The 12,335-nt window shown below is 46.6% G+C and overlaps 1 protein-coding gene across 1 annotated transcript in view; it reads right to left on the reverse strand.

Moving 5' to 3' along the window:
- PIWIL1 (piwi like RNA-mediated gene silencing 1) overlaps positions 1 to 12,335 on the reverse strand; it is a 1,966,306-nt gene that overhangs the window by 1,817,218 nt on the left and 136,753 nt on the right. The window contains exon 2 of the mRNA XM_078668015.1: positions 6,583 to 6,683. Coding sequence (XP_078524141.1) covers positions 6,583 to 6,657 — 75 coding nt within the window. The 5' untranslated portion in view covers positions 6,658 to 6,683. The remainder of the gene's footprint in view (positions 1 to 6,582; positions 6,684 to 12,335) is intronic.

Below are 12,335 nucleotides of genomic sequence, written 5' to 3' on the forward strand. Positions count from 1 at the left end.
GCCTTCGTCGACGGTGTCGTCATCAACAGTGTAGTCGTCGACGGTGCCTTTGTCGACGAGGCCTTAGTCGAGGAGGCCGTCGACGGTGATGATCTCGTCGTCGAGGTAATCGTCGACGGGATCTTGGGTGTAGACGATGATTTCTTAACAATAGTGGACTATAAAGCCTTACCCGCTGACGACGATGGGGTGGTGGTCGTCAAAGATAATGACGACGATGCGGTCGTCGTCGATACGGTCGTTGTCGACGTTGAGACAAACAGGAGACACAGCTTTCCTGAATGCGGATGTCGTCTTTGTCGACTGCTTCTTGAAGGTGTGAACCTACTTGTCAGAAGCAGATTTTAACAGAGCCTCTGAAGACTTTTTTGGTGTCTTCTTTTGAGGAGCGTTCAGAGGGCTAGGGGAAGCTACCCTTGGCCTTTTAAGAGACATTTTTTAGGAGACTGAAGAGCCCTCACTTCCCTCAGAAGAATCCAAATTATTTCTGTCCTTGAGTCTTTAGAGCCAAATCAAAAGGCGTCCCTCCCGGTCTTTGAGGGTTTTTGTAGAAAATGTTCGACATACCTCGCAGTCCTTAGCTGAATGATCAGGGTACAGGCAGTATAGGCAGTCCTTGTGTTGGTCATCTATGTGGAGCCTTTTCTTCCCACACGAGCTACAAGCTCTGAAGAGCCCTTTCTTAGGAGTGTCAGCCATAGTGTACAGCTTTCACTTGTGGAGAAAAATTCAAAAGTTTGAAGAGAAAAGCTTTGAAAAAGCAAACCTGAGCAGAACTCAGGGGGAGACTCCCTTAGCACAACGTGCGGTAGAAAATCTGAGGGACTGAGGCTCCTGACAGGAAGGTTCTAGAGGGAGGTGACAGCTGATTGGCTCTTCTCTGGAATTTGGTCCTTTTTACAAAAGGACCTAGATATGGTAATAATGTGAGGCCTTTTGGCCTACTATTCTCTATATATGTCTATAAGACCTTCATTATTTATGTACCGGGGACTCCCATCTCGACGACGGGGAATGATTCAGGCATGTGAATCTATGAAAGACTCCCATAATACTGGATAATTCCCAATTCCCCAGTCTGTCGAGGAGTCTCTCGTGTGGGACAGTATCAAAAGCGGTTGACAAATCAAGTAATATCAGCAAAGCCCTTCCACCCTGATCCAGAGCATCTCCAATATATTGAGTTACCTTCAGTAGAGCGGTCTCAGGGCTAAAATGAGCTCGGAAGCCGGATTGGGAAGGGTGCAGCAGATTCCTGCATGGTCAGATAGAACTCTATTGACATGTTTTTCCAAAACTTGAGTGCTGGAAGAAGAGATCGGCCTCATTCTGGTAAGCCAGAGGTTTTTTCAAAAGTGGAAGAATTTTGGCCTGTTTCCATCTGAGAGGCATTTTACCAGCAGAGAGAGAAGTTCAATACCCCATTTACTGTGAGGTTGATTGTAGGGGTAAGGGAAGCAAGTAGTTTGACCGGGGAGGCATCACAAAGAGCCGGACCGGAGGCCTTTAAGGCAGTGGAGTGAGTCAGCTGGTGGGATTTGAGGAAAATCTATTAGCCCAGAACATGACGAAGGGTCAGTTCTGTGTGTCGGGGATTGATCGGTTACTAGGTGCTCTCCCTTAGTTTAAACAAAAGATTGTTGAATTTGAGCGATCTTATTGTGGAAGGACGAGGCCACCTGCTGCGTCCATTCGGCAGAGTGTTCCTTCTTTATTGCCTCAGGGGCCGTGAAGGATTTCACTATATCAAAGATTACTTTTCCTTTATTTTGGGCCATAGCAAGCTTTGTCTGTAGATAATTCATTTTAGCCTCCTTTACTAAGCGGTAGTGGGATTTCTGAGCGTTTGTGTAGATTTTCCTAGCATCCAATGAATAGTGTTTGCGCCATTTCCTTTCTAGAACCCTGCAAGCCCTTTAACTTGCTCTTAAAGCTTCATTAAACCAAGGAGCAGACGGAAGGGACCTCTTAGAAGTCTGTGTGGCCAGGGGGGCGGCCTTTTCAAGTTTGGACTTGAGCCAGTTTTCTAGTGCGGTGACATCACATTCAAGGTCGCCAACCAGCCTGGGAGCTGATGAATTAAGAGCCCCCCCAAAGAAGGCAGAGATATTTTATGCAACGGTCTATAGTCCTGTTCAGTCCTTGTTGGCTCGAGTAGGAGGTCAGGGGCTCGATTGGGGATTCTTAAAGTAATAACAAAATGGTCAGACAAAGTGATGGGGAGCGGCAGGCCAGTTTTTAGATCTGTGCTACAGAATATCTGATCGAGCGTGTGTCCTACATTATGAGTGGAAGCAGAGATGAACGGTAACCGATTACAAGCCTCCATAATTTCAAACAGGGAGATAGTATTAGGATCACAGTACTTTTCCATATCTAAATTAAAATCATCCAGGAGAAGGAACTGGTCATATTTAATTGCAAGAGGAGTAATGAGTTCGTTCAGTGAAGGCGAAACATTGCCCAGGGCACCAGGTGGCCTATAAATTAATATCCCTGCTAGGCATTGCTGAGAGGAAAGGGCACAGCGAAACCTTAAGTACTCGGCGCCTCCATTAACTCCAATGAGAGCCAGACACAATCCAATTCCTTTTTTTTGTTGTTGTAATGGCTACCCTTCCCACTTGGGCGGTCTTTTCTTATAATTTTATATCCCTTAAGAATGGCCGCCGCAATGGAGTGGTTTGAGAACTCAGACAGCCACGTTTCTGTAAGGGAAAAAAGGTCCGGCCCCTTATCTACCAGCAGTTCAAATTATTGGGCTGCGTGTGTGTGCAGAGACTAGGTGTTCAATAAAATAGCTCTAAACTGGTTAGCACATTTAGGCATCTTTGTTGAGGTAAGAGGACATGGGCACTCGGCTGGGGACAAGACAGGTTTCCAAGGGCATAATACATTACCCCATGTCCCCATACTGGTGGTTAAAATATGACAAGCCATGCAGGGATTTTTGCTAAGATTAATGACATTATCTTGGCAGCTCGTTACCGAAACAAAGGCAGATAAGCCTAAATCAAATTTCTATCTCACCTAATAAATGGGTGTCACTTCTCTACGCGCCAGGGGACCTGCATGATTTAAGCATTAGCATTGATAATTTTGTTGCTCTTATAGCTTTGGACCCTACAACTCTGATAATTTTTAGATTTCGCCTGGAGAACGGAGCGTAAGCTCCGCCTCCAGAGAAAACTCTTGATTTCAGTAAGGACTCTGGAATACGCCCCCCTGTCCCATTGGCTAGCTCCATAAATGGAGGCTAGCCATTGGAACAGAGATCTGTCCGTCAAGGCCGGACCAGATTCGGGGGCGTTCCCTACATTTTTTCCCTCTCCACCCACTTCTGTTTGTCATCACGGTGGTGGGTGGGTGTTATTTTTTTTTTGGAGTCCGCCTGTTTTCTTCTTTTGCTAAGTGTTTGTTGTTGGAGTTGGCTGCAGGATTCGAGTTCCCACGAGGCGATCAGGTAAGGAGCATTTTGTTTAGAAATGTGCGTGCGCCGTGATCCTTCCCCCCCCCCCTCGCTGTCCTGTGCACGTTTCCCGCCCCCCTCCCGCCGTCCGTGTCCCCTCTCGCCCCCCTCCCGCCGTCCGTGTCCCCTCCCGCCCCCCTCCCGTCGTCCGTGTCCCCTCCCGCCCCCCTCCCGCCGTCCGTGTCCCCTCCTCCCCCCTCCCGCCGTCCGTGTTCCCTCCCGCCGTCCGTGTCCTCGTAGGTGCTTGATGTATTTTGTATTAAAGTCCGCGCTATATAAAATTGCATAAATAAAAAATAAAATAAAAAAAATAACAGTCTGTGCACGCAGGACGGGGCCCTCCTCTTTATGACTACCAGGCCCTGTCGGCGGCCGGACATGGAGGAGCGGGGCGGTCCTGCAGGCGCCGGGCTCCATCCGCTGCGGGGCGGGCTCGGCTGGGCGTGCCCCGGGCTGGTGAGGCGGGCCCCGTCTTGATCCCTCATCGCTCCCAGCAGCCTCCCGCGCACAGGCTGAGGCTCCCGACGGGTACATGTTGAGGAGAGTAGTCATATTTGTTTGTGTCACGAGATGCCAGAACAGCCCCAGAACACCCTCCAGTGAGAGCCCACACCATTCTGGAAATTGCCTTTGCACAATGGAAGAGAAGCCCGCCAACAACCGAGGCAATTGTGAGCATGCACTCCAAAGGTCCAGTGAGGCATGGCATAACCACCTGCCTGGAGGAGAGCGGCCAGAAGTGCACCCAAGTCAGGTCCAAAGCAGCAGGCATCAGCCTTTGAACTGAAGAATCTCACACAGGCAAGTTTTGCGTGTGCCTCTGTTGCCTGCTTGTGCTCCGGTTTTGCGTGTGCCTCAGTTGCCTGCATGTGATCCCGTTTTGCGTGTGCCTCTGTTGCCTGCTTGTGTTCTCGTTTTGCGTGTGCCTCTGTTGCCAGCTTGTGCTCCGGTTTTGCGTGTGCCTCTGTTGCCTGCTTGTGCTCGGGTTTTGCGTGTGCCTCTGTTGCCTGCTTGTGCTCCGGTTTTGCATGTGTGTGTGTGTGGCTCTATGTGTGGGTGCAAATGCAATAGGTGTCGCATTTGCGAGAGATTAGGCAATTGGCATTGTAAATGACAATGCCATTTATTTATCTGTTTTCAAAGCCAACACATAAATAAAAATGTTGTCATTTACAATGCCAATAGCTCTAACTTTTGCAAAGGCGAGACCGTTGCATTGTAAATGCTTGTTTGTCTTGACACAAGTAGAGCAATAAATTCCTTAAAATCTGCCTAGCTCATGGCCCGGATAAAATTCCAGAAGATTCATATAAATAGGAACCCTTGATCGGGTCTGTATATTCAAATCAGCTGCCTAATGCAATAGCAGAGGGGGTAGAGGACCGGCGTACTGGCCTTGGCTGAAATCGTTGCAATCTACAAACAGGAGACGCAAATAGCCTATTAGCCTTATTGACGATGCCTAAACATTTTTTGCCAAACTGATCTTGGAAAGGCTTTTTGATTCAGTGAATACAAATGAAAGATTGTTTCCCCTCCAGGCTGGTTTTAAGGCAAAGGTTAGCACACTAGACCAGCTTTTAAGATTTTCTATTTTATATTGGAAATACTTTCTCTCACAGAATCAAAAACTTTGTGGCTTTTATTGATCATAGTGCAGCGTTCAATTAATCCCAAGATAAAATCTATGGCAAACTTTGATTGAAAGAGGGGCCACTGGGCATTTCGTACATTTAATGAACAAATTACATACAAATAATTATGCTCAAGTTCGCTGGGGCCTGAATGGGGCGTGAACAGGACATATCCCCATTGAAAGAGGAGTCCAACAGGGCTGCGTTTTTGGAATCCACTTTATTTTCTATATATATTAATGATGTGGTAGCACTCCTAGAACAATGTAGGAATGATTGACTGTCCCTGAACGGCAAGAAGATTCCTATTCTTTTATTTGTTGACAACTCCCTTTTGATCTCTCAAACCCATGGGACTCCAGATTTTAATTTATACATTTTTGTAACTCTTGAGGCTTAGAGTGGATTGTAAATAAAAACAAGTATGTGGTCTTTGAGAAGCCCAAAAAGAAATGCTGTACTGTTAGTGCAAGTAGAGAGGCCATCGAAAGAGTACATAGTTTTGATTACTTAGGCGTGAGACTAATGGAAACCTTAGGTGGACAAGTCAGTTGAAGAGAAGTGTGTTACTGATCGAGCATAGAGCCAACGCCATTGTAAGGTTTTATAACTGAACATCACACATAGTTTCACCCGCCCTGGAAGTTTATCCAACAGGGCGCGGCGCTATATGGGGCCGAGATTTGCGGATATGCCGACTCTCACTTGCTAACATCAGCAGAAAATAATTTCATTCGGAAACTGCTCGCTCTGCCATCCTGCTCACCCCTTACTCCTATGTTCTTTGACGTGGGAATGAAAAGTAGCTGATCTGGTTCCTGGCTACTGGGTCCAACTCTGGACTACACCATAACTTGGAACTTAGAGAAACTCAAGAGCATTTATACCTCGATTTAAATTTATTTCAGGTTGGCTGGGCAAACTAGGCATGTAGAGCTACTGGGACGATCCAAATGCAATTCGTAAAAATGATCTTAAGATGATAAAGCTCGCTATTAGACTCATAAAAGATATTTAACTATTATCCCCAGCGGGTCTCCGACTGACATCAGGGCTCGAAAATTCCAAAAAATGGTACTAGTCCTGCAGGACTAGTACCTTAAAAAATGTCCTCTACCTAACTGCAACCTACTTGACCTATTGCACTTTTATCCTGTACACTTTGATGGTTATTCATACCGAACTAAGTATTTTCTACTACTACTTATAGCAGCACATTATCTTTTAGATTTTCTTTTTAATCATACCCAAGCCAAGAGACTATATTCTAGAGATTGCCAACAGCAAGTATTCCTAGAAACCCTCAAAAAGCAAAGGCGTATTGAACAAACCCAGCCCCAAGGTATTAAACAATACACATTTACAACTCAAAGTGCCGATTCGCAAATTAGTTTAACAGTTTTAAAGATTAGTTTTCTGAACTCGAATCTGTGCTAGTGACTTAATATGGCAAGGTTCATACTATCTGGAATTACTTACTGTGGGGCCAGGCTGCTGTGTGGGCTCCAAACCACGGGATCTGCCTCTTGCTCTGGCTCGAGCTCTGCCCGTCATTTTTTTCCAAAATAAAATTTGGCGTTCTACAAGACAAATTAGGAATGTTAATATTGGTGGGAAAAAATATACTTCATCCCATAAAGAATTGAATAAACTTAATGTACAGCAAGTGGAAAAGTACCATTACTAGTAACCTTAGTCCTCAGATTGCCTTTCTTTCTGTAGTGAGAATTTTTACCTCTGCAAACCAAAACCAAAAACTTTCCCCTTCTGACAGGGGTAAAAACAAATTGAAGCCTGGTGGATTACACAGCCATTTCACTCCTATGTGAATTACTACAAATTCCTTTCACTGTGTTATTACTGTACTTTATCAGCTGCAAATGATAAATAACACTGTTGTACAGACTATTACCCAGTTTTTCACAAGATATTCAGGAGTCTAGAGAGCACAAGGCAGGTTGCCAGTGGCAGGGCACTTTTTCTTCTTTCAGATCACCTACTCTTACTTCAAATGTGTAAATAAGTATACCCTGCTTATCAGAACTCAAGACTATTGCGTTAGTGAGCAAAAATATCTTTTTGCCTGATTTACCCTCACGTTTTGGACTGCTGCCGCTTGTTTTTCGAGTGCACGGAGGCCTGCTAACCAGCCCACAGTGCTCCAACTTTGCCCTCAAAAGATTACGTTTAATTGGTTTATACCCAATTGGCATAAGTTAACTTACTTATAGGTTCCCAATATATAATACCAGGGGTCCCCAAGGTTTGCAAGTTTAAGGGCACCCCACGGACTGCAGCACTTATTGAGTGTGCCAAAGTAAAACATGTCTCCAAGCCTGCCACTGCAAACTATTAGAGCAATTTTAAACTGTGAACTCAACTTGGCATTTAAACTAATGGCAATGTCCGGACCTCCCTTTTTAACCCCTTCGATGCTGGCCCGTTTCCGCCGCTGTGCGGTAAACAAACGAACAAGGCGGGGCCGAGACGAACCCCAGCCGTCATCCGCACACGAGCACCGGGGAGCGTGACGGCTGGGGTTCGTCACCAGCATGCAAGGGGTTAATATCTACAAGTCACCCCTTAGGTAGCCTACCAAGTCCTAAGGCAGGGTGCTGTATATTAAAAAGTAGGTAATATATTTTCAAATGGCCGAACTTAAAAAAATAAAAAAATAAAATAAAAAAAACAATTGTTGCTTTTACTTAGGAAAAGTTAGTTGCCCTATTGGCAAGTATGGGGTTCCATGCTGACAACTCAGCTTTGTTAACTCCTGAATTGGACTACTAAAGTTGGTACTTCAACTTCATGGTATCAAAAGAACTGTTACATTAAACTGACTTGCTGGCCTAGTCACATTTAATGTAACTTGAGCAAACAGCAACTTTAGAAATGTGTCACCAAGTTGCCCCAAAGTTTTTTAGTGGCCATTTGCAAATGCCTGGCACCAGACAGTCTTCAGCCCTCCTGGGGAGAAGTGTGAACGACTCCCAGGAAAGGAAACAAAGGCCTGCTGTAGAAAAGAGCCCGATGTGATTTCAAACCCTAAAAGCACTGGGTTCCTGCTAACCAGGTTTCCAGTGCCAGATCTTTCCCCAAAATTGTACCATGATTGGCACAACTTAAGTTATTCCTGTAAGTCCATAGTAAATGGTACCACTTGTACCTAGGGCATGGGCACTGGAGAGGGTCTTCTCGGGCTGCAGCACTGGTTGTGACATCCCAGAGCCCCCTCACGAAGGCTATGCACTGCCACTGTAGGCGGTGTTGTCTCGGTGCAGGAAAATCTGAAGAGTCCACACGGCACTCATGCGCTGCATAAATTATAGGCAAGTCACCCCGGCTGCAGGACTTTATTCCTAAGGGAGGGTGCACTGTATCCTATCTGTGGGCATGTCTGCATGAGCAGATGGCCCCTAAAATATCCAGTCCATTCTGTGATGTAAGTGAACAGGAAAGCTATAAAGAGCACATGGACTGGATACTTGTCAACACTAGTTTCCAACTCCATGATGGCTTCACTGATTTCTAAGATGTTTGGTACCAAACATTTTGTCTAAATAAAGGCTCACCGATGTCAGTGATAGATTTAATAATAAATTCACACAGAAGACACTTTTAAAGGGTCCTCTGAAAACGTACCTAACCCTGGTGTGGTTCCAGACTGGTTTCCGTCAGACTGCCACCACTACACATGTTTCTGACCTCATGGGTGAGTCTGTACTCCCAAGAGAACAGAGAAAGCCTGCTCTGGGTGAAGTTGCTTCACACCTCCTCCAGCTTCAAAGGCCATGAAGCCTTTGAAATGCAACTCAGAAACCTCCAGATAAAGTGAGGTCAAGCCCCCCCCTTTTTCCTTTTCTACTCCACTTTGTGGGAGGAAAGGTGGGAAAACTAGTGGGACTAGATATGCCCACCTTCAGCCTGTACCATTCCTAAGGTGGGGCCAGGAGAGGTGGACATCACTTTTCACTTTCAACCATCTTGAGCATGGGGAAATTTGCCCGACCGGGATATGCCCACCCACGACACTGAGTAAGCATATAGCGGGTGGAGTCACTCTACAGGTAAGCAGTCCATTGGCTAGTACCTGGCTCACTTTTAACGGCCCCTCATTTTAATAAGTAGGTGCGTCCCTCAGACCAAGACTCCAGATTCCAGGGACTAAGTTCTGCTGCAGAAGGAAATGGCGCCAAACCCAGCCGACTGCAAGAGGGCTCCACAACCGTGGTCGGCCATCCCTTCCTGAAACCTGTGCAGCCTCCAAGAACCCCAGAGCCTCGCCAGCCTTCACCAACTAGCTGGGACCTTACTTTTGGACTAGTGGTACTAGTCTCCGGCAAACCGCCAGTAAAGGCCACCCTAGGGTGAAGACCAGCAAGGACCATGCTGGCTCAATTCACTTCATCATCCAAAAGTTGCAGCAGGAAAGGCTTGTTGGTCACCAGTCCGGTAACCGCCCTGTTCAACAAATCCACCTAACCACAATGTAATGTACAAAGTTCCCCAGACGGGGTAGAGAGGAGGTAGAGTATGTCGATATGTAGTGTGTACAGAGAGAAAGAAAGAAAAGCCAAAGAAGGGGGAATCCCCTTGTTGGGACTAAAACCCTCACACACCTAGCAAGCTAGATGTCATGCTTCATCATATGGGTTTGCTCCTCGCTGAACTGGCGCTGCAATGTTCAGCGGGCACCCTCAAGGGGGCTCTTTAACGGAGATCTTTAATCCCTGCCATATGGTGCATGCGGGTGTGCGGGGAAGAGAGGGGTGTAGTCGTAAGAGGTGGGGTGAAATTAAAAAAGGTGAGTCAGTCCACAATGAAATTTATTGGAGTGGCTGGCGCCCTTGGTTAAAAAAGGTGGGAGGGGAGATAGTTGCTACTGGTAATGTTGGGCAAGATATCTACAACCCCCTGGTGTGGTCAACATGTTTCATGCCTACGCGGCATTTCATCAGGACCCAAGTGGGACGTACTACACAGTGAAAAATAATGAAAATGGTGTAAAGGTTTAAAAATCTATAGTCATACAACCTTATGCCATGAGGTCATAAAGGGGCAGGCAAGGAAATCCTGCTCAGTATGAGTGACCCTAAGGGAGATCGTGAGATGCCCCGCAGTCTGCTCCAGTGGGACCTGCACGTAAAGGTCAGGAACCCGGATAGCGTGCGGTCGGAGCCGCTAACACCTACCCCCACCGTCTGGTCAGGACAGAGCAGCTGCTCTCTCCTGACCAGACGGTGGGGGTAGGTGTTAGCGGCTCCGACCGCACGCTATCCGGGTTCCTGACCTTTACGTGCAGGTCCCACTGGAGCAGACTGCGGGGCATCTCACGATCTCCCTTAGGGTCACTCATACTGAGCAGGATTTCCTTGCCTGCCCCTTTATGACCTCATGGCATAAGGTTGTATGACTATAGATTTTTAAACCTTTACACCATTTTCATTATTTTTCACTGTGTAGTACGTCCCACTTGGGTCCTGATGAAATGCCGCGTAGGCATGAAACATGTTGACCACACCAGGGGGTTGTAGATATCTTGCCCAACATTACCAATAGCAACTATCTCCCCTCCCACCTTTTTTAACCAAGGGCGCCAGCCACTCCAATAAATTTCATTGTGGACTGACTCACCTTTTTTAATTTCACCCCACCTCTTACGACTACACCCCTCTCTTCCCCGCACACCCGCATGCACCATATGGCAGGGATTAAAGATCTCCGTTAAAGAGCCCCCTTGAGGGTGCCCGCTGAACATTGCAGCGCCAGTTCAGCGAGGAGCAAACCCATATGATGAAGCATGACATCTAGCTTGCTAGGTGTGTGAGGGTTTTAGTCCCAACAAGGGGATTCCCCCTTCTTTGGCTTTTCTTTCTTTCTCTCTGTACACACTACATATCGACATACTCTACCTCCTCTCTACCCCGTCTGGGGAACTTTGTACATTACATTGTGGTTAATCTTTCGGACACGTACACTGGACCCCTTAAAATATTGTCCGCCCTGGTTCCCTTCTTTTGTTACAACAAATCCACCTGCCAGAGGGACTCTGATAGTACCTGCAACAGACTCTGGAAACCACCCCACTTCTGTGAACCTGTACCCAATTATGGTGGCATTGATTGCGTGAAAGGCAACTTGGGCACTACCACCCCGACAGACTTCCCTCACCGCACCTGCAGCTGAACACCAGCAGTGAAGAACAAATTCTGCGTCCCAAGAACTGACACCCCCAACACCGGTAACCTAGAACTGCCTGCTGTTCCGAGCCCTAGAACTTCCAAACCTGACTACCCTGGTGTAGAGCTTCCCCTGAACTCTGGGTGACCGTTGACTGTTCCCCCTCCCCCAAAACTCTGCGGCATAGTGTTGCTTCCATCTACCACAACAATATATGTGTTGGCAGTACTCAGTTACCCAACCCTATGTTGTTCTTACTGTAACCGCGACAGTAAATGTTTTGGCAGTGTTCTGTCACTATTGCATCCCATTCTAGCTAATGCTTTCTTCCCCGTGACCGCAATGACCTCTGCCAGACGGTATTGAATGTTGTTAGTTAAAACCTGCAAGCATGTCTTGAACTGCATTTGGTTGAAAATCGACATACAAAGCATTTACCTGTTGAACAAAGTTCTTGTTTTCTAAAAATAATTGTTTTCTAATAATAAATCTATAAAGATAGACCTTTAATTTTACAAATTGGTCTCGGATTTATTAATCAGTGTGTTATTTATTGCCTCATTGTGTGACAACAAATGCCTAGTACTACCCTCTGATAAGCCTAACTGCTCGCCCACGCTACCACAAAAAGAGCATTAGAATTACCTGCTTTTATCTCTGCCTACCTATTGGGGTTGTACTGGACTCTCTGCACAATGTACTTCATTTTAGTAGAGAGCCACCTTCCTACACCTGCCGTTCGAAGGGGTGTTACCTCTCCCTGGCAGGAAGTCACACAGGGTACAAGCCCAAAAGTCTAGCTTCAAAGCATAAGACACCTTTGTGGTCAAATGGCAGACACACGATAGGGGCTGCTCTTGCATTCTAGTAGACAGGTTGGCATTGGGGACAGAGGAGAATACCGCTGCAAAACCGATTTCCCCGTGGGCATGTAGCCCTCAGATAGCCACACACCTAGGGTGGGCTACCAAGCTCCACATGTGTTAGTGGACTGAGGGGTGGCCCCAGGAACACCCATGATGACTGGATAAGCATCTTCAGCATCCTGCATC

The sequence above is a fragment of the Lissotriton helveticus genome, chromosome 11, assembly GCF_964261635.1.
Source record: "Lissotriton helveticus chromosome 11, aLisHel1.1, whole genome shotgun sequence".
Classification (NCBI taxonomy): domain Eukaryota; kingdom Metazoa; phylum Chordata; class Amphibia; order Caudata; family Salamandridae; genus Lissotriton; species Lissotriton helveticus.